The sequence below is a fragment of the Gopherus evgoodei genome, chromosome 15, assembly GCF_007399415.2.
Source record: "Gopherus evgoodei ecotype Sinaloan lineage chromosome 15, rGopEvg1_v1.p, whole genome shotgun sequence".
Classification (NCBI taxonomy): domain Eukaryota; kingdom Metazoa; phylum Chordata; order Testudines; family Testudinidae; genus Gopherus; species Gopherus evgoodei.
In genome coordinates, this window is record NC_044336.1 from 7,332,194 (window position 1) to 7,358,618 (window position 26,425).

The window sequence follows — 26,425 nt, forward strand, 5'->3', positions numbered from 1 at the left end:
GCAATAGCTTCCCCTGCTCTCTGAGAGCAGAGTCCTCCAGGGATGTCTCCTTATGAGCGGCAAAGCTAGCTAAAGACAGCACACAGCACTGCCCCAGCCTTGCCTAGTGAGGCCAATGTCTGCGGGAGATGGCAGGGCCTCTCCCTCCTGACTGGTGAAAGGAAGAGCTGGTATTGTTTTAAGGCAGGGTAATGTGCTTGGACCCACGCTGCTGCACTCCAGTCGCGATGGCCAGTCGCAGGGTGTGTTTCGATCTGGTGGGGTTGGTCTAGACCCATCCCTGGAGTCATAAATTTTAGGGCCAGAAGAGACCAGTGTGATCTCTGACCTCCTGCATAGCGCAGCCACCCAGTCATCTCCACCTACAGGCCATTGTCAGAGACTGGGACGTGGGCGGTTGTGCCTGGTGGTTGGGGCAGGAGTCAGGCCTAGTAGTTGGAGCAAGAGTTGGTAGCCAGGAATCAGAGCCCAGGGTCAGAGGCCGGCGCTAAGGGTCAGAACCTAAGTCAGAAAAGAGAGCCAAAGGTCAGAGATGGGCAAGGCAGGAGAAAGCCGGGGAACAAGCAGGAATTTTCACAGCCGTGGGCAGATTCTACGAGCAGCTGCTGAACTGCGGCTGGACTTGAGAGCCAGTCTGCTGACTCGATCCACCAGTCTGGTGGTGGAACCGGTTGGGCAGCATGCTGCAGGCCAGCTGCACGCGTTAGGTTGCTGGAGACCAGCTCTGTTGCACTTGATCCTTGCCACCTATTGCTCCTGGGTGAGCTATGCAGATCGTTTAGGAAGACACCCAGTGACAAAGGCCCCAAGTGACCAGGGGCTGCTCTATGTGTTTTGCTGCCCCAAGCACAGCAGTCAGGCAGCTTTCGGCGGCGGGCCTGCGGGAGGTCACGAGTCCCGCACCTTCGCCTACCCCCCGCTGAATTACTGCAGGACCCGTGGACCTCCTGCAGAAGGCAGCCTGACTGCCAACCTCACAGCAACCAGCAGACTGCCCCAGGCATGCGCTTGGTGCACTGGTGCCTGAAGCCGCCCCTGCAAGTGACGGAGAACCCACCACATCCTGCAAACCACCAGGAATAGATCACCCTGATGGGGATGGGAGCATAGGGAGACTCCTGAGCTGTCTCTCCCAGCTGCCAGAGCCAGGCCCTGCCTGCCTCAGGGATGTGCCAGGCACACACACATGCCTAATGTGAAATTGCACACCCTCCCGATGCAGCAGGCCTCTCAGCGGGAGCCTGAGACACGGATCCGTCTCTCTAGATTCTCACGCCTGCAGCGTCGTTACACGTGTTAACCTTGGTGGCTGTGGAAGGCTGGAGTCAGCGAAGGCATGAGAACATGCAGTGCGTCGGGGTGCTGTGAGGCTGCCGTGTCCCAGGGTCTGATGTTAGACCCATTTATGAGGCGAGAGCTTACGGGAGGTTGTGCCTGCTGCACGCAGTAATTAGTAATATCTTTAATAAATAACGTCTGGGATTTATAGGGCACCCTGCACCTGAGAACGCCCCGGCCCTGTACTGCTGCTGTAGCTATTATTAGCGTAGTCTGCAGTGAGCACCGTAATAGTAAAAACACTTCTCACATGGGAAGAGAGGATCTCTGTTATGAGGGTATAACAATCTAAGAGCGCTGTAACAGGGATTGCCTCAAAACCTCCCCTCTAACAGGTAGTGCTGCTGGGAGATGGAACGTGGGTTCTGTTACACACCATTGCAGAAGGCAGGCTCTGGAAAGTGAGAGGAGCTAGGGTGTGGGCTGAGCTGTCCTGAAGGTGGAGCCACAGGAGCAGCCAAATATAGGGAGAAGGTTTGAGATGAAAATGACGTTGCCTAATTGCTAATTTTTATGTTGATGTAGACAACCCAAAGGGAGGGAGGGAGGTTTGACTCCGTACTGGGGGTGGTTTGTGTGTGTGCTGATCTCTAAAAGCCATTCCCGCCTGTGTAAATCATTGAAGGCTGCCAGGGTCAGGCCAGTGTTAGCCATGTGGGTACACCAGAGAACCAGGGAATGTCTACACTGCAGGCAGAGGTGGGATTGCAGCACATGTGGGCCTACCCACGCTAGCTTTGATCTAGCTAGATTGAATAACAATAGTGAAACCATGGCATTATGGTCTAGCCGGTCGAGTACTCAGGGTCTCAAGCAGGCTAGGCCTAGATCTCAAAGGTATTTAGGAAACTATCTCCCACTGAAATCAATAGGATACCTTTCAGGATCTGGGCCTAACTAACTCTCGTAACAGCCATGCAAGATGAGGAAACAGAGCGATGACATTACTGGCCCAAGGCTACAGGTGGGACTTGGCGGGAGAGCTAGGATTAGGACTCGAGGGGTTAGGACTCATCTGCCTGTCAGAGGGAGCATGTCATGGGATCTAGTTAGAGCCTGGTGGTTTTCTAACGGCATGCAAAAATGTCCAGGCCAAGATGGAACTTCTGCTTTGTCAAGATTGTCTGTCCCAGAAGCATCCATAGTACAGGGGGCCAAATCCACACCGAAGAAATACAGAATCTTGGCTGGGTTAAAAACCTACTCTCTGCACAGGGGCAGCTCTAGACATTTCGCCGCCCCAAGCACGGCGGCATGCCGTGGGGGGCGCTCTGCTGGTCACCGGTCCCGTGGCTCTGGTGGACCTGCCACAGGCATGCTGCTGAAGGCAGCCTGCTTGCCACCCTCCCGGCGACCAGCAGAGCACCCCCCGTGGCATGCCACCCCAAGCACGCGCTTGGTGTGCTGGGGCCTAGAGCCGCCCCTGTCTCTGCGGTACATCCTTTCAAGGGTATTGGGTTCTTTTCTAAATCGAGGGCAAAACTCCAACTTTGGTTACACCGCTGTCATAGAGAGCAGGAGCTAGCTCCCACCGGGTTAATGATTTGGGCTCCCAAGCAGTTTGATTCTCTTTTCTTTTAGAGAGGCAGGGCTGCCTATAGAGAGAGCTCTGGGATTTCTGTGTACTATTCCCGGCTCAGGCACTGGCCTGCTGGGTGGCCTTGTGTGAATCTCTACACGGCTCTGTGCCTCAGTTTCCCCACCTGTCAGATAGCTGTAATGAGAAACTCCTTTGCGAAGCACTTTCAGTTCGACCGGTGCAAAGCTCTGTATAAGAGGTTGGCATCATTTTCCTTTTGTTTTTTTTAAAAAAAATCTCATGAGTTCTCCATTCAGTTTAACCAGTGTTGTTTTTCTGGTTTTAAAAAAAAGAACCTGAGTGACCAGAGGTATCAGCTCAGCACAGTTTTTTGGGGGAGGAGCGGGGCCTGAAGAGCCCCATGCGGTTTCCTAAATGTGTTTATTTGCCTCTGTAGTTTGGGTGGCTGCAGTTTTTCTGAGATTCTCACATAAGGCCAGAAGCTCCATTTCAATCATTTTGAGCCCGCCTGGGTATTTTTCAATTCTTACCTTTGAGAGGCCAGCAAGGGCAGAGGTTTTGACTCCCACTGCACTTTCTGCTCTGCAGAATCCCAGCCCGCGGTGCATCAGACACAGGAGAGCAGTAATCAGAGAGGGATTCCAGTGCTCAGGGGACATTGATTCAGCAGCTGGTGCTGAATTAATGCCTGTCACCGTTGGTTACACTGTAGCTGGAGGTTAGTGCAGCTAGCTCAGGAATGCTAAGGGAAGAATGAAGCCAAAGAGCAGAGTTAGTAACCCGCACGTTTTAACCCCTCGGATGTGCTTTCTGTGCCATCAGCCTGGTCACACAAGCCAGTACATCAACTCCTCTATCATCTCCCAAATGTTGCTAGCGCCTGCAACTAGAGCTGGGCGACATTTTTCAACCCAGCAGTTGGTGGAAAACGCAGATTCGGTGTCACCAAAACTTTTCCTGAGTTTGTATCGATTTGACAAATGTTGCAGTGAAAAAAACCACCACCTAAAAATGATGAAAAAATCCAAACATTTCATTTTGACGTGTTCAAAACAAAACTGTTCAGTTTTTTTGATGGAAACAGCTTTTCATTCCAAATTCCCCTTAATTTTATTTTTAAAACATTTTAAAATGTAAAGAAAAGCTGGAATCTCAAGGAGACCTTTAGTTTGACCCAAAACAATTTTTTTTACTTATTTATAATGTAAACATACATGACAGATAAATGGTGGGAGGAGAAACTGAGGCACAGATCACAGCAGTGACTTGCCCAAGCTCACCCAGCAGACCAGCGGCAGAGCTGGCAATAGAAGCCAGGTATCCTGAGTCCCAGTCCAGGCTGGTGCTGGGAGTAACAGGAGAGTACCAGAGCGTAGGATCTGGGAGCCAGGCAAGGGCGGGAGCCCTGTCTGGTTGCTGGGGAGCCCTTGAGTGCAAGTAATTACATCAACACTGTCTAGCATCCACGGGCATGTGACAGCAAACCCGAGGGATACCTGAGGAGAGCCCCAGCGTCTGCCTGCAGTGCAGCCCCTGGCTCCAGCAGGCCCAGCCTCAGCATCCTGGCCAGCAGGAGCCGGAGTGACCTTGCAACCATGGAGGGCTCGGGCTGGTAACACGGTCCTGTGTCACCCGCTGCTTGTTACAGGGTGCATGAGGCCTTTTCGGTTGAAGAAGATTGCGGCAAATGACAAGTCAGCCAGTGAAGGGGCAGTTTGCAAACAGACACATCAGGGGTCTGCCCCCTGAGCCCATGCAGCTCGCTCACTGCACCCTGCAATGCCCCAACACAATGGCATGAAGGAGGGCAGCAAGCAGCACCACACTACCCTCCTGGGGTCCGCCAGGAAGGGCTGCCTCCTGAGTCCTCTGAGTCAGAGCCCCTCCGGACAAGGGCAGTGCTGTCCGGATGTATCCCCTGCTCCAAGCAATGGAAGGGTGTGATTGTGAGCACTTTGCTCCACTGCAGCTTCCCGAGTACTCCAGGTGGATGTGGCCCAGGGGCTCCACATGGCTCTCGTAACTCAGGGTGCCTCCCAGCTACTGCTGATGGCTCCATTGTTCCGGGCACGGAGGGATCCAGTCTTGTTGTAAAGCTCTCATGTGATGGGGCCTCCACCACTTCCCCGGGCAGACTCTGGCCAGCCGAGCTCACCTAGGAAGTGCTTTGCTGCCAGTCAGCTGAAATGCTCCTTAATGCCCCTCCCAGCTATTCATGGCAGTGCCGCCCAGACACACTTCACTATCTCTCTGGTGTCAAATGGGGATCCTGGCATGGCCTCCCTGCATGGGGGGTTGGGAGGAGAAACACTCTCCAGAGGGGGAGAGGGGCTGCAGCAGTGCTGACGGCTGGCAGGGCTGAGGCCGGCGAGCCCTGATTTCAGAATGAACCACAGCTGGGAGCAGGGCCGCCCAGAGGGGGGGGGCAAGAGGGGCAATTTGCCCCAGGCTCCACAGGGGCCCCCACGAGAGTTTTTCGGGGCCCCTGGAGCGGGGTCCTTCACTCGCTCAGGGGCCCCAGAAAACTCTTGCAGGGCCGGGCCCCGGAGCTTCTTCCGCTCCCGGTCTTCGCTGGCGGGGGTGTCCTTCCGCTCCGGGGCGGAAGGACCCCGTGCCATCGCATTACCGCCGAAGCGGGATCTGCCGCCGAAGTGCAACCTGGTCTTCGGCGGTAATTCGGCGGCGGGTGGCCCTTCCGTTCAGGGACCCGCTGCCGAAGTGCCCCGAAGACCCGTGGCGGGGGCCCCCGCCACCGAATTACCACCGAAGAGCGGGCTGCACTTCGGCGGCGGGTCCCACTTCGGCGGTAATTCGCCGGTGGGGGGCCCCTGCCGCGGGTCTTCGGGGCACTTCAGCGGCGGGTCCCAGAACAGAAGGGCCCCCTGCCGCCGAACAGGGCCGGCTCTAGACATTTCGCCGCGCGGGGGGCCCCATGCCGCATGCCGGTCATACGGCTCCGGTGGACCTCCCGCAGGCATGGCTGCGGAGGGTCCGCTGGTCCCGCGGCTCCAGTGGACCTCCCGCAGGTGTGCCTGCGGATGCTCCACGAGAGCCACGGGACCAGCAGACCCTCCGCAGGCACGCCTGTGGGAGGTCCACCGGAGCTGCCTGCCGCCGATGGCCCCAGGCCCCCGGAATCCTCTGGGTGGCCCTGGCTGGGAGAGATCAGGGCATCTGTCCTACAAAGGGCAGCAGGAGGCTGCAGTGGGAGGCACATGAGAGCTGGCTGGCCCACTACAGGGGCTGGAGAAGCGCTCAGCAATGTGTTTATTAACACAACTCCTCCACCCCGCCCCCCGGCCGAGTGAGTAGCGAACTGCCTGCAATCAGTGCCAAGGGTAGGAATCCATCCCACAGTCTGGTATTCACCTGTCCACGCAAGGCAGGGACATCAGGGCTGTCTTTGAACAGTGTGTGGGGTTGGCATGATGTCATCTGGTCCTGCTACACAGCAGCTATGCGGAGAGGACATGGGCCATTCGTCTTGGCCAGGATGAAGGAAAGGGTTAACCATGGGCCCACATCCCTAATCAGCTTCTGCTCCTTGGGAAGACAAGAGGAATTTCATGGAGTGTAAGGCCATAAGAGGTCATTAGATCATCTCTGACCTACTGTGCAGCGCAGGCCGGAGAATCTCACCCCATCCATCCCGACACGCTGCAGTGCACTCACAAGTTACCTTTTACATACACAGCCCAGCTGGGTCAGCTTCCAAGCTGGCTTCAGGACAAGCCCCCTAGCACTGATTTGAAACATGGCCCCGGGACTATTCTAGACCTCTACTTAAAAAGACAAAAGAAAAGCAGAGATGCAGGGAGAGGGGCTGATGCCAGGAGAGGTGCCCTAGAGGGAGCGGTGCAATGGGGCACCGTCATTCCCCCAGGGCCTCCGTGGGCTGAGATTTATCCATGTACCAATGCAGGGCCAGCCCAGGGAGCGATGGGTGAACCCTCGAAGGCTGGACGCTTGTTCTGCACGGCGGGGCTGAATAGCTCATGGGATGAGGCTGTCTGGCTGTGCGGCTGCTTACGGACAGTGTGGTGGTCTCTCAAGAAGATCTCCTTTGTCGTGGTGTTTAGGCAGCTCTGTTTCCCATAGGAACCCGGAAGGGCATAGGTAGCTGAGGGAACGCAAGCTGATTTGGGAGATAATCCAGCCCCAGGAAAGGCTCCTGCATGGCTGAAGATTGGGGCTGAGAGTCGACTGGACCCAAAACCCAGGGGAAAGCTGATTGTTCAGAGAACGGTGTAAAGCGCCATGAGCTGTGGGTCACCAGGAAGATTACCGGGGCCTCTGGGCAGTCCTCGCCTGCCCCCTCCCTCTGCATCCTCTCTGAGTCTCTTCACACCCTTCTCCCATCTCCCTCTTCCCTTCATTCTCCTTTGCTTCTGCTCCTCTCCCCTCAGTCGTGCAATTGCTCTGGGCAGGCGCTTGTCAGACAGTACGCAAGGTCGATTAACCTTTGTAATTCGTCGTCCTCTCACCAGCTTCCAGCCAGATGGAAGTCGGCAAGTGAGCGGCAGTTAAGGCGTATTAATGAAGTGCCAGTGAGAGGGTTGACAGCAAAGCTGTCAAAGCCTGCCAGCCGCACGCTGCTTTCGAGGGCTGGGAGCTGCATGGGGCTCACCACTGGGATTCAGCAGCACTCCTCAGACAGATGGCATGGAAGGGCGAGCAGGCATGCAAAGGGGATTGGCAGTAGGGCTGTGGGGATGCAGGAGGTGGGAGAGGGTAGGATCTGTCTCCTCACGCTTGGCTGACCTGCTGGTGACTGGTTAAAGGCTCTTTCAGACCACGCGTCACATAAAGACTTGCTGCTTTAAGGCAGATTCCTCGCTCATCTGCTGTGGGAAAGGGGCTGTCTGCTGCTCGGGAGGCTGGGGCCAGCCGCAGTGACTTTGGTGCAGTCCCAGCCAGGCCGGAGGGACCCCAGCGACCTAGAACAATTAATTACTAGAGGGGAAGGAAGGCCTTGTAGTTAAGATACTGAGCTGGGACTTGGGGGACTCTCCAGGCTGTCTGCCTGGCCCTTGTCGCATGTGACCATGGGCAAATCCCTTCAGCCCAGGAAGTTAGGTGCCTTCCCACTTCAAGGGTCTGGGCCTTAGTCTGTCTGTTCTCAATTTCCCATCTGTGTGATGGGAACAGTAACACCCCTTCTCCGGCCCTTGTCTCTGGGCCAGAGCCTGTCTCTTGCTGTGTGGCTGCCCAGTGCTGTGGGGTCCTGAACTCAGATGGGGCCTCAAGGTGCTACTGGACTAGAAATAACAGGGGAAAGTATGCACCAGGAGTCCTGGTTGGTGGCAGTGATGTAGTGGGCACTGCTGGGTGTGGGGCTCCTGGTGCTTGCCACGCACAGACTGTCCATGCAAACCAAGGGCTGGGGAACTGCAGTTTACTGCCCCTGCTGTTCTCAGTGCCCATCCAGATGGGCATGAGCGTCTGCCAGGGCTAAGTGTCCCCTGGGCCCCCAGCTTTGGGATATGGCTGAGGAGAGGGGAATTTCCCTGCAGCAATCCCAGTCTCCATCCTGAGGGGTTAGAGATCCGGATGTGCTTTCCGAGGTGCACCAGAAACCCTCTGTCCCATGGGGCAAGCAGCAGAAGATGGGGCAGAGGTGTGGGGCAGGGCCTTGGAGCCCAGGACAAGGCATTTCAGCTTGACTCACAAGGGCAGCAGGAAGCCAGTGGAGGGAGCAAAGGTGGGGGGGTGATGGCGGTGGTGAAGAAGACAATCTTGACGTGACATTTTGGGCAGCCTGGTGGGGGCTCGTGGTGGGTAGTGGGAAGAGCAAATAGGAGAAGGCTGCAGTAGCCCAGGCAGGAGCAACCGGGGGTCAGTGGCTTAGCCACCAAGACACTGGGGAGATGCCCATTCCCTACCCACTGCTGGCAATTCACGTGTGGAGGCCGGTATGCAACCCCCACAGGTAAATACCACGAGGACCACAGCGCAATGGCTGGCAGGGGGCTGTGGCCTATGTAAAGTCATTGGGACTCATCTTGCAGGGGGCTGGGGTGCAAAAGATCATCCCGTATCTCTGAGGGTCTAGTCCCCCTAACTGCTGGGGTTTTGCCATCCTGTGGAAATCCATGCACTGCCCCCTCTGTCCAGGGCACTTCTCTGGCCCCATTGCCATAGTGTCTGAGCTGCTCACAATCCTCAACGTACTTATCCTCACCCCCCGTTGTACGGCTGGGCAGTGCAACTATCCCCATCCTACAGGTGAGAAACTGAGGCACAGAGAGACTGAGGGACCTGGCTATAGTCAGACAGGAAATCGGGGGCAGGAAATTCAGCCCAGGTCCCCTATGGTCCAGGCTAGTGCTCTAACCACTGGACCATCCTTCCTCTGATCCCATTCCCCTACTATCATTCCGGCTAAGCAGAGCCTTCTCCCGAGGCAGGAGCAGAGCAGTGTGCCCTGACGCAGGCCAAGTGCTTCATTCCTCGCTGGCTGTGCTGGGAAGTTAGCCAGCAGCATAGGTCCAGCCCATGTGCCCTTAGCTGGCTGACATCTGCTCTAATTACGGGCAGGGATTTGGGGAAAGCCGTGTATTTCTGAGCTGCACTATACTCTGCATCCTGTCGGAGCCCTCTCTGCCTCAGGCTCGTACATATTCATGCTGGCACTGCATGAGCCTTTGAATATTCACATCCTGGCCAGGGGAGGGGGAAGCTTCTTTCTTTCCGTGCAGTTTGCTTGTTGGGAGAACAGGACCTTCCTGGTGCCCACGATGAGGGCAGGGCAGCCTGGCCCAATCCACCAGCAACGCATCAGCTGGCATCTGAGTTACAGTAACGTTCTCCCTAACTCAAGGGCCTTGTCGTGCACAGGAACGTAGCGCTGGCGACAGGTGTCAGACTGAAGGCCTCTCGTCAGCCCCCAGCTCTGACACAGCACAGGCAGTGGCAGGGCCAAGAGCCACCCAACTCTGCTGCTCGGTGCTCACGGGTGCCCCTTCGCCTGAGAGTCTCCTGGTTCATGCATTGCAGAGTCAGCGGCCAGTCCCATGGTTCCCAAACGTCAGGGCTGGTTAGAGCCTTCAGGGCCTGGCTTTCCTCTCCTACCAGTGCCACTCCGGATTTACACCGAGGTGGGCGAGCCAGACTTGTCAGCTGTGTTGACCTGGAAGCAGGTGAAGCTTGGCCATGCCAGGACAGTCCAATCTGTTTCAAAGGCTTCCTGCCCATTGGTCAGGATTTAGCACAAGCCACATGGTTTTTAAGTGGCTGGGACTTTCCTAGCCATCTCATGCGATGTCCGAGCCAAAAGCATTCGGCTGCATTCAGAGACACGTGGAACATTTCGGTGTGTGTCCAGCACTAAGCCAGGTGGAGCGACCGCAGGCCGTGAATGAGCCGTCCGTCTCCTGGAGCTTCCCCCCAGGGGATGTTGGAAAAATTGAGGGGGGAGATCTGACACGGAGTGTGGGGAGTCCAGTCCTGCACCCCTCTTCCTGGGATCCACAGTGACTCTTAGCCAGCCAGTAAAACAGAAGGTTTATTGGACAACAGGATCACAGGTTACAGCAGGGCTTGCAGGCACAGTCAGGACCCCTCCACCAAGTCCTTCTGGGCTTTCAGGGTGCTTGGATCCTAGATAGGATACCCTGAATTCCGCCCATCCAGCCCCAAGCCCAAACTCAAGCTGCTTCCCTCCTGCTGCTCCCTTCCTTTGTCCCCTTCCTGGGCAAAGGTGTTGACCTTTCCCCTCCCTTACCTAGCTCAGGTTACAGGCCCTGGCATCGTCCATCCCCTAAAGTCCTCCCCTGCTCTCCCACTCCCCACACAGACAGTCCCTACTGCATCACAAGATCCCCACGGGAGGCTCCCACTGCCCCAGCCAGAGCTGGCTAAACGATGAAAAAAGAATCACTAATAAACAGGCTGACTTGGCCTCCCTGGCATCAGCAGGGTCATATTCACCATTATTCACTAGGACTTAGCCAATAGCCAGATCCTGGCTCTGTTCCTCTGCCATCCCTCAGAGGCCCTGGATTAGCCTGTCACACAAGAGATGAAGGCTGTTTCCCTCATGCCAGTTTCCCTCTGTCTCAGGGGTGGCTAGGCCTGGTGCTGATGGATGGTGGGTGTCTTTGATCATTTCTAATCCATGTCATTGCACTCGGGCTGTTTCATCTCCTCCTGTGGAGCTGGAGGACCGATCTGTCACAAAGTGCCTCGAGGCTGCCTGGCTCTGGTGGTGTGTGCGCTGAAAATCAAGCCAGTGCCTGGCTGCCTGCTGCAGACCGGTGCATGCCAGGGAAACAAGCTGGGGTATTTTCTGAAGCACCTGGATCCTCAGAGCGCCAAATAATGTCTTGGGGCAGGAGCATGGGTCATCATCATAGTAACCATGTGCCCTTCTCTGGTACAAGGATGAGTGAACCAGTCCGACTAGAACAAGAACTTCCACCCAGCACTAGAGCCCACCCAGACCAGCATGCAAGACAGACTGAAGGGGTGAAGACGCCAGCTGCCGCTTTTCATGTGCACATCGGCGCTCAGATTCCAAGGCTGGGGCCAGCAGCTCGCAGAGCCCCGTAGCACGGGTGCTTCTCAATGGGGACTCTCTCCGCCGGAGTGAGAGAGGAAGGACGTGCCAGTGCGTAGGGTAACTCCCGCACCCCCATTTCTGACCAGATCTAATGGGTCGTTATTGGTATTGCAATAGTGTCTGGAGGCTGCAGTCAGGATCAAGGCCGCATTGTGCTAGGTGCTGTACAAACACATATGCCCTGCCCTGAAGAGCTCCAATACTCAGCTGCACCAGCTGTTGGCCACTGGCCCAAAGGGGAATTACAGTTGGTGTGAGAGAGGCCCATTGGTGTATCTTCCCTCACTGGATCTCAGCTCATTTCCCCTTTCTTGGGCTGGTCTGATCCTCGGGTGCTAGGGACAATGGAATCATCAGAGAAATACGGCACCTTCTGAAGGGGTGGAGATGACCATCTCTCTGACCGAGGACAGAGCGCTCAAGCACAGCATTACTGGTTCTCAGCCTGTGCTCAGTCAATTCTAGGAGGAGCTTTGCTGTTTCCAGTCTAGACTTTCCCATCTTCCCTTTCCCTACGTGAAAGCCCCATGTATGTCTGTCCCTCTACAGCTTGTACTGTATGTCCTCAGGCCTTCTGCTGCCCCAGTCCTGACTTTCTTCCTCTGTCTCTGTCTCTGAGCCTTTCCTCCACAGAACCTTTTCTTCGCACCATTGGCAGATGCCCTCTCCAATAGATCCAGAAACAAGGACTTTTTTGTGCTCTGTGAGGAAATATAGCAAGTGGCCTTGTTGGATCCAGGAGGGCCCAGCTTCAAATCCTCCTCGGTCTAGTCAGGAACGGCGCCTTTCACTCCTTACCCAGACCAGAGACAGATTCATTCCCGAAAATGCAGCTCAAGTCCCATTAACCTTATTTTGCTGGGTTTTCTGCATAGGTTCCTGCATCGCTTCATTTCTCTGTGCACCCATTTCTCTGTGTGTAAAATGGGGGTGACACCAAGCCCCAGGAGATCCTTGATGGAAGGGGCTTGCAAAATCCTGGGTAATATTATCGTCAGGGAAATGTTCCATTCTTTGGTGCAACAGTGAAGATTTGGCAGCTGTTTCTCTCTCCTGCCTCCCTCAAATCGGCACCCACATCCCGTGATTCCTGCTGCATACACCTGAGCCACAACTGCGCAGACCAAGGGAGACTCCAGCCTTCCCAGGGTGTACAATGGACTGCTGAGGCTTTGTTCAGAAGGGGGAATTTCAGCCTAGTGCCCTAGGCAGAAATGAAATTGGCACCTCTGGGAACTAGGCCATTTGATTAGGTGCCTAACTATGGACTTAGTTACCTGCCTCAGTGACTAGCCTGAGGTCACACCGGAAAAGGACAGAGCTTTCCTGTGCCTCTTCTGCAATCCCCTTAGCAATGCCCCTCTAGATCTGCCTTGTCTCTGCACATTTCTCCTGGGGGCTAGGTAGAGGTAACTGGAAGAGGATGTGGTTCCGTTGCTGTCTACCCCACCTTTGCATGGGGACTTGTCCTCTGTTTAGTGCAGGTGCGGAGTGATAGACTGGGTAACACACTACTTGCTCTGCCAGGGAGACGGACTATTTGATCGCTTTCTGCTGGTTGGTTTCCTTCATCTAATAGAAAAGCTATTCAGATATTCAGACTGAAAGTACCAGGGGAAAGTGTAACACAGTCACTGCGTCCACACGGGACCATCCCATTCACAGCCTGCTTGGGCAGCAGGAACCCATTCCTCGGTTTTTTTGGACCTTGCTTAAAGTAGCTCCTAGTGCAAACCCGCAGTGCTTCTGCGAGCAGTGGGAGTCTGACGCCTTGTGCGCTGTTGTTGGGAGCTAGCTCTGTGGCACACATGCCCACGGGCTGCAAGAGTTCTTTGTGCATGACTGGGCATGCTAACCAGACTCTTCTTTTGTTGTCATTAGCTCCCATGTGTGGCTGTGCCTGTTAGGTATTCAGAGCAGCAACCGCTAGCTGTGAGCCGACCTCAGCACCACCATAATCATGCCAACTGATTCTTTGGGGCGCACGAGCTGCAGGCTCCAAACTGGTCTCACTGTGTCCTGTTCCCATCTTCCTGGGTGTTCTCTGCTTGCCAGAGTGACCTCTCCAGACACACACACACGCTGTGAGCCAGCAAGGACCTTCCACAATGGCTGTAGGCAACTTTGCCTTCTGGTGTTGGTCTATGGGGTTCGTCACGTATCCTGGAGGATGCTCTGCTAACTCACACGGCCCCTCCCGGTGCAAAGACGATCCAGTACAGCTTCTGTGAGATATGCCCACCCGCCAACTGGGGGATGTGATTGCTTTAATCAAGCTAGTGCCGAGAAATAGCAGCATGGGAGATGGCATGGGCTAGCCGCCCACGTACGCACCTAGGTTCTGGGATGGGATCATCCTTGGGTGGGTAGTCCAGGCTACCACAGCCATACTGCTCTTTTTAGTGCACTGGCTCAAAGCAGAGCTAGTGTGTGTCTGTCTGCCCAAGCTGGGAATGACATCGCCCAGCTGCTGTGTAGACGTGCCCCCAATTCCTGCAGGGAAGGTTTTTGGGGCTTGGAATGAACCGTGGAGCTTCTCTTGGGTTCTTTATGGTTTCTGGGGGACGCGTCTGTTGTAAAGAACCTTCTCCAGTCTGGTGAACTAAGCAGCATGTGCTGGAAGGATAGAGAGCCAGACCCTCCACCCTCTGCAATAGGCACAGCTCCACTGGAGTCAGTGGGTTAAGGAGGATCTGGCCCATGACATGTGTGGAGAATTTGGTCAGCTCAGTCCCATGTGTGCTGGAATAGAGCAGGCAACGTCCCTACAATACGGCCGACCAGGTGTTTTCAGTGATAAAGGAGCCTTTACGTTTTCTATAAGCTCCTGGCTGGGTTCTGTGCAGGACCTTGAAAGCTATTAAAGGGTGAAAATTGGATTCTTTTCTCCCCTTCTGAAGCCTGTGGGGCTGCACTGGCGTCGCTGAGAGCAGACTGTGTCTCATACCATCTGAAGAATGGCTTTTGACTCTAGTGCATTGATTGTACTATGAGGCGCTATTTATACTGCAGCAAATCTGGGCGTGGGGGATGGAGCGGGAGGTCTCCAGCACCTGTTTCCAGAGGGAATGTGGGAGGCTATGAGATAACAGCACACACTGTTCATATTGTACGTGTCAGTGTCCAGTACAAATATTAACAAATTAACCCTCAGAACTACCTGCTGAAGCAGGTAAATAGTGTCATTCTTGTCTCATTAATGGATAAACCGAGGAACCTGCAAACTGTGCCTCATTTTCCTCATCAATGAAGTGGGGAGTGTGAGCCCTGCCTCCCAGAGCGTTGTGAGAGAGAAATCCTTGAGTGGTTGCAAGTTCTTTGAGATCCTGGAAAGGAAGGTGTGGTTTGATTGCTCCCTGTTTTCGCACTCAGGAACGGCCGCGATGCTGCAGGGAGCTGGGCCGAGTAGCTGCTCTGTCTCTAATGCATGTTTAGAGGAACATGCCATTACAAGCTGAATATTGTCACCCTAATGGATTCGTTTTGTCCCCACTTCGGCTCTCATTACAGTCCCTGTCAGAAGGATGCGGGGCCGGCCGGTGGCGGGTAATGAAAGCTGGGATGGATTGGCTAATGAAACGCCGAGAGAGCTCATTCTCATGACAAAACATCATCACTGGGGGAGGGAGATGGCCACAGATGAATCCGCTCATGTGACAATGGGGAAACTGTAAGCAGCGCAGGGGGAAGGGCTGCGAAATACACCTCTGTGCCATGCCTGCCCCAAGACATCACGAGTGAGGGCGCTGTAGAATCCATCCGGGGGCCCATCTAGCTGAGCAAATGGTTTTGGGCACTTACTTTGGCTTCGCTGTATGTGGGCCCCCGCCAGGTGATGGCTGTTCTAGCTGTAATCCAGTAGCATCCAGAGGTCCCAGCCGAGCCAGGTGCTTTACAGACACACGGCCACAGTCCTTGCCATGAGGAGCTTGCAGGGGAAACAGAGACACAGAGATCCCGTCCTAGTGCCTAGCCACCAGTCCCCACTGGGATGGGAGGAGCCACCTTGTGTTTGGCCCATTTTCCAAGTGACTTTAGGACTGATGAGCAGTGCCAGGCTGGCCCAAAGCAGCGAGCGAGGTGGGAGAGACTGTGTGTCTCATTTGTCCAGTCCTTAGCTTTATCCGCTGCCACCTGGGCACTGCCGTTGCTTCGCCTTCTTACCCCGCACCAGCTCAAGTTCACTTCCCTAATCCAGCCCTGCCCCCGGCAAGGCTCCCACTGATTCCTGCAGGGCCAGAGACCGGAATGAGAGCTGATGGTTCTGTCTCTGCTCAGCAGAGGCTCGGGTTGCTGCTGGGGGGTCGGGAGTGAAGAGCATTGGCAGAGCTGACTGAGAGTGCTAGGGCGGGAGCAGTTCAGAGTGCCGGGGATTGTCTGAGAGGCACTGGCAGAGCTGTGCGTGGGGGCCCATGGCTCCTGTCGGCAGGAGTGCTGCAGCTTGGGACAGCAGCGCATTGACGAATTTACAGGGGGCCCAGGGGAGAAATCCCGCTCAGTGTTGAGGTGCATTGGCCCACATGTGTGGGGCCCTGGGCTGGACTAGCAAGCGGGGCTGCAGGGCAGCCTGGAGGGATGCTAGCAGAGAGGTGTGAGAAGCTTGCACAGAAGCTGCGAGTATCTACAACCTTTGCAGCACAGTACTGTTCAACTCCTGCCCTCCCCACAAGCACCTCCTGTTCCCACTTAGCTCCGTGGCCCTTTATCAGCCCCAGTGTCAGACGCCGGCCGCCTGGGGTCAGGGATCCACTCGCCAGCTCAGGGATTCTGACCCTTGGGGCTTCTCTTTTGCAGGGTGTGGGGGACCTGTTCCGGGTGCGGGTTGCCGGGGGCTCCGTGGCATGCAGCTACCTCTCCCCTCAGGACAGCAGGCCGCTCTACCACCCTGCTGTCGACAGGTAAGAGACCTCCCCCGCCAGGACAGGGCATAGGAGCAGCTGACCAAGCAGGGATGGGTCTGGGGCCCTCACTGTCTCCTCCCTGCATAAGCCTGGCTGCTGATTCGTGAGCTGGATACTCCCAGCCTCAGCAGGGTCCCCTGGAGCGGGGTGCTGGGGTGCATGGCTACCCCCTGCCATGGGGGAAGCCACGGGCCTGCTTTCATTTTGAGAACCTGGGCTGTGGGGCCAAAGAGGCAGTAGCCAGGCCCAGGCCTAGGGGGCAGAGGGACCATAGCCAGGGCCAGGTCTAGGGGACTGAGGGACCATAGCCAGAGCCAAGCCTAGGGGGCCGAGGGACAATGGCCTTGGCCAGGCCTAGGTTTCATATGAAGTGAGACATGCAGAATACATGTTGCTCCCCAACCAGCGCTGGGCTTTCTCCTCCTGCATGCACCTGCTGCCACGTGCCTCCTCACCCGAGGTTTGTGCGGACGTCCTAGCAGGCCTCCAGGCCTCCGATGAGCAGTGTGCGAGTGTCACTAGTAGGCACTCCGTCGGGCAGTTCCTTCTTTCTGAGTGCCTCAGATGTATTTCCCACTGCATAATGTCATCAGCTGGCCAGGGCGTTGGTGAGAGCGCTGCCCTCTGCTAGGCGCGATCAGAACTGCTCAGCTGTGTGTCATAGGCCCCGAACTGCTAGGCGCTCATAAAGATTCTCCTGTAGCTGGAATGCAGGGCCTGTGCTGCAGGAAGCAGCAGGATCCAACTTCTGTTCCTGCTGCCCCGTCAAGCTGCGAGTGCCCAAAGCATGCAGCGTGGTGAGGCCCATGAAGGCCCCTCTGTGCGTGGATTTGTTATGGTATTCATCTGGAAGCATTTCTTGCTGTCTTTGCTTTGTGGCAAGAAAATATTGCCTTTGGCTCCTTCCGCAGTCAGTGCCCAGCTGTATTTTACAGTCTGATGCCCTGGAGGCCACTGGCACTTTCAGCCTGGGCTCAGGACTTCAGTCTCCCACCATGGCTAGAGCTTGTGCTCAGTGGAAATCTCAGCTCTGCTCCTCGCCAGCCCCACCTGATGGGAGCAGCAGCAGGCCTGGGAGACCTACTTTCAGCCCCTCCAGCAACAGGATACTTGCCCCATGTGTCTGAAAAGGTTCATTGTGGCAGCACCAGCACACTCCCATCAGGCCATTGCATGCGCTGCACTTGATGCCTGGGAGAGCTGGCACCATCACTATGCTGCGCGGGCCCTGGACTCCAACAGGGCACCTCCTCACAGCCCCTGGCGCTCGGCGCTGTACATATCGATCCTTGTCACCAGCTCCCGGCAGCTGGGGCCGATGGTTTTGCTGTCGTGCGGTTGCCATGGCTGTTCCATTGGCACTGGTTGCATCTCATTGGTGCATCCGTCAAGCAGAGTGTCCCTCAGAGCTGGGTGCAGGCTCCCAGGTGGGAGATGGAAAGAACATGAGCAATTTGTCTCTGTTGCCTGTTCGTGGTGACCCCATGTGGGGGTCAGCAGTCTCCGTCTGACGTGAGAGTGGCGTCACGGGGAGCTGTGGTAGCAAACGGGGGTCTAAAGGCTGATGTAGTGGAGTGGCAGTGTGCAGCAGGAGTTACACACCCAAGCAGGGGTCAGGAGAGGGCCTTTCCCTAGGTTGGCCACTGTCTCCCCATGTGACTGCAAGCAAGTCACCCACCTCTCTGCCTCAGTTTCCTGTTCCATATGGGGGTTAATGATGCTGCCCCATATTTGCAAAGCACTCTTAGATCTACAGGCAGAAAACATCCTGTAAGTGATCAGCACTATTGTAAACTGTTCCCATTCTGAGCTCAGGTAGGGCACTGGTCAGTTTCATGCTGTTTCTAGTCAGTTTCCTTTCCCAGTTCCCATGCCCTCCTGGGGCTGCTGGGTCCAGATCTCCGGCATGGCCGGGCGAGGCTCCAAACTCTGCTCCTTGGTATGTTGTGCTAACAATAATGTCACGGCCCCTGCCCTGCTTGTATCTGGCCTGGTTCCCCAGTGCTCGGCACCCACCCCTGGGCTTGGACAGCCAGCGGAGCTCAGTTCCCATTTAAGCACCTAAATAAGCAGCCAGGGTTTGGGAGCGCTCTGCACACTGCGTGTTGAGCTCTTTTGAGGACATGGCCATAAGTGTTGCCAGGGGAGCTGCTGGGTGCTGAACATGCCTGGAAATCTGGCTAGTCACTTCCCCTGTCCCTTTTAGGTCCCTGGTGGTCGACAGTGTCCTTTAGCAGACGGGAGAAAGGCAGCGTGAATTCTGTGACAGCGGGGAGCCAGCCTAGCACCCAGCACTGGCCAGCTCCCCTGCTGCCCCAGTACATTTTGGCAGCTGGTTTCTCTTATCTGCTTAGCTCTGCAAGAAATCTGGGGATGGAGGTAATTGGCCTCCACTCCATGTCCTGAAATCAGCGCCCACCTGGAAGTTCCTGTGTAACATTGCTGCCCAAGGCATGTACTGAATCAGCTGGCTGGCTGTTACTGATGATCCCTGCTAAACTGCAATAGGTTCTTGTCCTCTCTGCAGCCACTAATTAAGCAGGGAGAAATTGCTGCTGTGTCCTGTACCTGCCTCACTCTCCCTATAAATACACTGTGACGGGCATCAGCGTTTTGGGGAGGAGACGTCAGGCAGACAGCTGAGTTCAGCACAGCTCCTCCACTCCAGCACAGCTCTTTAGTTCTTCTAGGCAATGACTTGCTCATTCTAGGTAAACTTTTATATTCGGCCTGGCAGCTGGGATGGCCAGCCATGATTTGTGGTCCCAGTGGGGATCCCTCTGCAGCTACTGCAGCACACACAATAGGATACCAGCGCTGACAGACAAGCTCTTCTCTAGCTAGCGTAGGGAGGGAGGCAACTATGATCCACTGGGCACAGGAATTAATGCTGCCACTGGATCAGCATTGGTGGTGGTGTTGTACAGTATACAATGATCCTGTCACACTAGTGCCTTTGCACTGCTGTGTCCTCGAGGGATCCTGTTGCACTACTGCCTTTGCACGGCTGCATTCTCAACTAATCCTGTCACACTAGTGCCTTTGCACCACTGTATTCTCGAGTGATCCTGTCGCACTAGTTCTCTCTCACCAGCATCCTCGTGAGCACCTCCCCCTGCAGCCCACAGAACATTTGGAAATGGGCCCAGGAATTATTAATGCCTCCCTCCTCCTAACTCAGGTTCTGTCCCTGATAAAGTTCGGCTGAAGTCTCTTCGGAAGCAGGGCGCAGGTTCGGTGCTGGCAGCGTGTGCTGGTCGTGTGTGAGTGGCTTGGGGATTGTAATCACAGTTGCTAGCAGCCCAGCTGGGGGTTGCTGGCTGGCTGCAGGGTGGTGGAGCCACGCTCCGGGGAGATAGGATCAGAGGTGGAGGTGGAGGATGAGCCTTTCAGGGGAGAATTCAAATGAGGCAAAACTCAGTTCTCTTGCTAAGCTCCAGGGAGTGCAGTGCCAAGGGCCTTCTGCTGGCCATGCCGTGTGTCCAGTGCCCCCAAGCTGGGTCTTGCAATGCACACTGGCCTCCAGCAGCAAGAAAAGCAGGCAGGGTTGTGTGTATCAATGGAGATCAGGCCCCACGTGCTAGGAGCTGCACATAAAACCTACTGAGAGACAGTCCCTGCCCCACAGTCTAAACTGGATGGGAAGACCCATGAAGGACCATTATCCTCATAGTACAGCTGCGGACAGGGACTCTGGAGAGCTGACATGACTTGCCCCAGTTGAGATAGAGGCAGGAACTGGATCCTGTTCTCCTGAAGCCCAGCCCAGAGCCTCAGCCACGAGACCTGCCTTCCCCTCTGGACAAGTTGCCCGCTTGCCCCCACTATGCAGGTGGCTTCCTCCCCTGGCTCCCTGTGGCCGGTTAGTCATCTGACCTGTGGCTGCTCTCGCCTTGCAGGGCTGCATGGAATGGCTAACCTCCTTAGGCACTGCCAGGCACTGAGGCAAGCGGCTATTTTGCACTGGGGACAAGCCAGTCTTCCTTGTCTGGCAGCCCTGTCTAGCTCTCCATGTCCAATGTGCCCATCACTGTGGCATCGGCACCTCGCCAGTGTCAGGCCAGGCTTCCCTCTGCATGCTGTGCCTCAGCGGCCCCACCAAGGAGACATGTGGTGTGCAATCCCGTCCCCATGACAGAGCCAGGCGGGACTCGTGTGCGCTAGGGAGAGGCGTGCGCTCTCCAGGAGGTGGGGAGCAGGGGATTCATGCAGCAGGGCCCTGTCTCGGGGGTTCTCGGGTCTGGGTCACTGTTCCTAAGGGATTTCAGAGATCAGCCCACCCACAGCCTGTGTCATGCTTGGCAGCAGAGCCAGGGTGTGCAGCCCGGGAGCAACGGGTGATGGGCTGGAGATCACCCAGCAGCAGCAGCAGCAGCAGCTCCTGTCCCGTGGGGTTTGGCTCAGGTTTGGCCTGGCTCCCCGCCTCATGACAGAGAGCGGACGGGGCAAATTTGAGCGAGTGCTGTTCTCACCTAGCACACAGGGTCCAAGCACCACGCTCCCCATACGCTGTATCCCAACTCCCAGAGCAGGGAGCCAACCCCAGCCCCGTGGGACAGGAGTCATCCCTGGCAGCCTCGCTCTCCGGCTCCAGGTGAACATTCACGTCCTGTGTCTCCTGTTGTCAGCTGTGTAATATGCTCAGTAAGGTGCCATGCGCGGACTAACACCACCAGGCTCCCTGCCCTCTCCTGGCCCCGCCGCTGGCTCAGGACCGCTGGAGCAGCTGGCGAATGTGAGGGGTGTCACTCTAGCTCACGGGGGCTGGGCATGGCTGAGGGGAGCGGATTTCAGAGGCTCCGCTCCCCTTTTCCATGTCAAACGCTCTGCGTGCAAACTCCATCAGTCTCCTCCAAGTGCGGCCACGGGGTGCACAGAACCAGCCTGGCCACATGGGGCCTAGCACTTGAGCACCTGCTCGGTCTGCTCCTGACAACGGGATGTGGGAGCAAATCTCCATCACCCCCAGAGGACCCGCTCGCCCTGCCAGCTCCCTCTTGGATGATGGAGCAAGCGGCTTGTCTGGGAGGAGTCTGCCACCTACTGGCCCTTCTGGGGATTACACTGCAGCCTCTACTTCCCGGTCAGGGCTGCGTTGTGATTCGGGGGCCGTGGTAGACGGGGTTTCTCCACAACTCTGCTCCCCGTCTCCTGTCTGCCCCATCACAGCAGCTTGGAGCTTCTAGTGTGGGAGCCTGCCCTGCACCTCCCGCTGTCCTGAGGACGGGGCACAGGCCTTTAGCTCGCTGAGAACTAACATAGGCACGGACCAGGGCTCCCACACAGGCCCTCGCATCCCCTGTGCTCCGGGCATTCTCGTCTGGTCGGTGACAGCAGCCGGTCACACAGCCGTGCCAGACCAGGGCACAGTGGAGAAGGCAGGATGGCCGCCTGCTTACTCCGGCTCCTGTGCCCCATGGAAGTTGTCTCCCCAGCACATCACTCCCTGCCTGGACTTCGCGGAGACCTCACCTTCTCCCAGTAGAAGGGATCCAGCTGCATATTTATAAACCACTCCCCTTGCTGGTTCATTGCATCTGAGCCAGCGGGATAATAATTATTATTCATTATTATTGGTACCATGGGTGTGCTTAGGGGGCCCCGTCCCAGATCAGGACGCTATCGTGCCAGGCGCTGCACAAAGGCACAACAAAAAGATGGTCCCCACCTACGAGAGCTGACAGTGCAAGGAAGCTGTGCCTCTCACTGCCCACCCAAGAGCCTGTTTCTTCTCCCTCTTCATGTGTCTTTCGCTGGCACTTCATCTGAATGCATCCATCTCCCATGACTCTTCTTCACGTTACTGTACACTGATGCAGTGCCAGTAACTTACAAAGATGGTCCCTGCCTCCAAGCCCTGGCAGTCTGACAGCAGTCCAGGGGAGAGTGGGTTTGGGCATCGGCTACCCTGGTGGCGAATGCAGGATGGGTGGGGGGATGGATAGATGGATATGGACAGAAAGCAGGAAAAGTTGATTCGGGCAGGAGTTGGGGGCCGCATTGCAGGCGAGGAGAGCAGTGTTAGAGCAGGCACAAAGCCGAGCTGACACACACAGTGAGGGAAGAGGACTGGGCCCCGTGGTGTGTTGAGGACTCTGTTGGAATTGCATGCTAGTGCTTTAAGAGCTGGGTGGAGAGGACGTTCCTTATCCTGCTTGCAGCCTACAAGGCTCTGCAGGAAGTCAGTCATCCAAGTCAGTCTGGGAAGAGCCAGCCTAGAACAAGGTGGGTGAGTGGAGCCTCGCTGCCTTCGGGAGCAGCCTGATTTGTCTCTCTCTGGTTTTGGTCACTGGATGTTATTCATCTGGACTCTAAGAAACACAGTCGCTTTACAGTGCAACCTTCCAGCAGGGGCATTTGGTGTTTTTATCTAAAGTCTCTGTGTGTATGCTGGGACACCACAGGCAGGGCATAGGGAGTAGGAGGACCCCAGGGGCCATGCAAGCGGTGACATCAGGCTACATGATACCCAGCATGTGTTCCCCTTCAGCACCATTGTGGTCCTGCAGTGCTACACTGGCTTGTGTGATGGATCTCTCTGAAGTGATGTAGGGTGGGGGCCAGTGAGAGAGGGACTCAGGAGACCTGGGTTCGAGTCCCAGCTCCAATCTGTTGGGTGAGCCTGGCCATAAAGTTGGAAGGATTAGATGGTTATCAGTAAATGTTGGCAACCATTGCGTTCGCTGGACACACACAAACTGACAAATAAAAGATTGATTTGTACAGACGAGCAGAGAAAGAAAACACTGCTAGAGAATGTATTAGTGTTTGATCTAAGGAGTTTCCTTTGTATACCTTGACAGGTGATGTGTAAAGTGCCAAGGGGTCTGTACTGACCCTCCAGAAGTCAGGGTGTTGTTGGGATGGCTCCTTAAAGAAGCAGTACCTTGGAGATGATCATCTGTCTCTAAGCAGGCTGGGGGCCTGGCGTCTGTGGCTGGAAACCCGCCTTTCAGCTTCCCAGAGATGGTGCTGGCAGAGCAGAGGTCTGGGAGGTTGGCAGTGTACGGAGCCCCTTTGCTGCAGCAGTCTCCAGTCTGCCACGGAGTTGGGATAGGGTGACCAGGTGTCCGGTTTTTGGCTGGAACATCTGCTCGAAAAGCGACCCTGGCGGCTCCGGTTGGCAGTGTTCAGGCAGGCTAGTCCCTACCTGTCCTGGCACCGTGCTGCGCCCCGGAAGCAGCCAGCAGGTCCGGCTCCTAGGCGGGGGTAGGGCCCATGCTGCCCCTGCCCAGAGCACCGGCTCTGCCAGCCAATGGGAGATGGCGGGGGTCTGTGCCTGAGGGTGATAGCGGAGGATGGAGCCTCCCCCCTCCCCCCAACTAGGACCCAGACCTGGTGACTACTTCTGGGGTACGCGCAGCGCGGTGCCAGGACAGGGAGGCAGCCTGCCTTAGACCCTCTGCACCTCTGACCAGGAGCTGCTTGAGGTAAGCCCACACCCCAACCCTCACCCCCTCTGCACTCCAACCCCCTCCCCCAGCCCAGGGCCCCCTCCCACACCCTGAACCCCTCATCCCAGCCCCACCCCAGAGCCCTCACCCCCTCCTGCAACCCAACTCCTTGCCCCAGCCCGGAGCTCACCCTGAACCCCTCATTTCTGGCCCCATTCTGGAGCCCATACCTCCAGCCGGAGCCCTGACCCCCTCCTGCACTTCAACCCCCTGCCCCAGCCTAGGGTGCCCACCCACACCCTGAACCCCTTATCCCAGCCCCACCCCAAAGCCCTCACCCCTTCCTGCACCCCATCCCCCTGCCTCAACCCACAGTCCCCTCCCACACTCCAAATCCTTTGGCCACACCCCCCCAGCCTGGAGCCCCCTCCTGCATTCCAAACCCCTCATCCCCAACCCCACCCCAGAGCCTGCACCCCCAGCCAGAGCCCTCACCCCCTCATGCACCCCAACTCCCAGCCCAAGCCCAGAGCCCACCCTGAACCCCTCATTTCTGGCCCCATTCTGGAGCCCACTTCTCCAGCCAGAGCCCTCACCCCCTCCTGCACTCCACCCCCTACCCTAGCCCAGCGCCCTTCCCACACCCTGAACCCCTTATCCCAGCCCCACCCCAGAGCCCTCACTCCTTCCTGCACCCCAACCCCCTGCCTCAACCCATAGTCCCCTCCCACACTCGGAATCCCTTGGCCCCACCCCCCAGCCTGGATCCCCTTCCTGCCCCACCCCAGAACCCGCACCCCCAGCCAGCGCCCTCACCTCTTCATGCACCCCAACTCCCTGCCCCAACCCAGAGCCCACCCTGAACCCCTCATTTCTGGTGCCATCCTGGAACTCACACCTCCAGCTGGAGCCCTCGCCTCCTCCCGTACTCCAACATCCTGCCCCAGCCCAGTGAAAGTGAGGGAGGGTGGGGGAGAGTGAGCCACCGAGGGAGGGGGAACGTAGTGAGTAGAGGGCGGGGCCTGGGGAAGGGGCGGGGCCTCATGGAGGGGAGGGGCTAGGGTGTTCCGTTTTGTGTGACTAGAAAGTTGGCAACCCAAGGTGCAGAAGGGACTTTGCAGAAGCCCTAGGCAGCTGCTAACAAGCCATGGTGCTGGTCAGGGCACCAGGGCTGACAGGGAAGGGAAGGGCAGCTCCATGCCATGCTCTGTGCCCTACGGAGCTGCCTGCAGGTTCTCACATGATGGCTGCAGGGCCTGGGGGAGGAACAGAGAACTTGCTGCCAGACAACACCTGTAGCTGCTTGAGCCCTGCCGGCCTGGTCCATTTCCCTGGTTCATGCCCCACCAGTGCGGGGAAGACAGTGGGTGAGGGGTGGTGCCCTGGGCCTTCCCCTCCGGCACCCAAGGGGCTCTGGGAAGTCTCTGCTTTCTCATGGGGGATCAGCCCTTACTAGCAGGGTCAATACAGCAACCCTCAGGCTTCCCTTTGGGCCTGGGCTGGCAGCTGCGACCCGGAGCAAGACCCCTCCCACTAATGCCTGGCCTTGTTCCAGCAGAGCGCTGCAGTTTGGCGGCCCAGGTGGCCCCCCCCATGTGAAGCTGGTGGTGGAGTGGGACCCAAATGCCAAAGAACGGTGAGTCCTCAGCACCGTGGAGCCTGTTCCCAGCAGTGGCAGGAGCACAGAGGCAGTGGGTCCATCTCAGTGCCGCAGGCTGGGATCAGAGACTCAGGGTCAACACAACTGGAAAAAAACGTCTTGGTGCCCCTTATGTTTCTCATCAGTGTTTGGCCCGTAGCCACCTGGTGGCCTCAGGCCTTACTCTTGTGCCCACCCTCTGGCCAAGGACCTGGGCTCTGTATTTCGCCCAACAGAATCAGAACCAACTCATTGGGCTCTTAAGTGTCTCTTATGTATTAACGGTCCAACCTTGACGGCCTCACTCGGAATACCCCCCATGGACGGACAGAGTAAAGTCTGAGTGGGACCATCCCCATTGTCCTGCTGGGAATTCTGCCCGAGTGAGGACATCAGGATCTGGCCTGCTAAGAATCACTTGCCTGTGTCTCCCCCATTGTACAGCAGGGTTAGCTGTGAGCAGTTTGCACAGGACAGTGAGGGTCCATGCACTCTGTTTAACAGCAGCACCTTCAGTGGAGCAATGCTGGATTTGCACCAAAGAGCACAGAATAGCTGGCTCTAGGACCTGGGATGGCACTTCATCCTAATAGACGGCTGAGTGCCCAACAGCGCCCGTGACACCAATGGGGTTGCCGGTGCTCAGCACGTGTGAAGATCCAGCCACTTGATTAGGTGCCGAAATACAGAGTTTGAGCCAAGGTTTTCAAGCCTGGGGAGTGATTTTGGGGGGGCCAACTTGAGACACCTAAAAGGGGGCTGAGTTTCAGAGTGTGGCGGCTCAGTAGTGTCTGAAAATCAGGCCCCTTTAAGGCATCTCAGGTTGGGGCCCCCAAGTCGCTGGCACTTGTGAATATATTAGCCTAGGTGCCTAACTTCAAGCCCCTGTACTGGACAGTATTGTCCACTAGGGAGAGAACTGCCCTGCCTTTAATAGAGGGCCACCTCTGCCAGGCAACCAACATGCCAATCCCTTAAGTGGTCACTTAGGACAGGTCTTACTATAACTCAACCTGTGGAACTCACTGCCTCAGGGTAGGGTGACAAATACCA

The 26,425-nt window shown here is 56.5% G+C and overlaps 1 protein-coding gene across 2 annotated transcripts in view; it reads left to right on the forward strand.

The window, feature by feature from the left end:
- The window catches only part of USP43 (ubiquitin specific peptidase 43), a 200,862-nt gene that overhangs the window by 166,375 nt on the left and 8,062 nt on the right, over positions 1–26,425 (forward strand). For both annotated transcript variants that reach the window (XM_030534619.1, XM_030534617.1), the window contains exons 9-10: positions 16,233–16,336; positions 25,292–25,369. In XM_030534619.1, the coding sequence (XP_030390479.1) occupies positions 16,233–16,336; positions 25,292–25,369 (182 nt within the window). The remainder of the gene's footprint in view (positions 1–16,232; positions 16,337–25,291; positions 25,370–26,425) is intronic.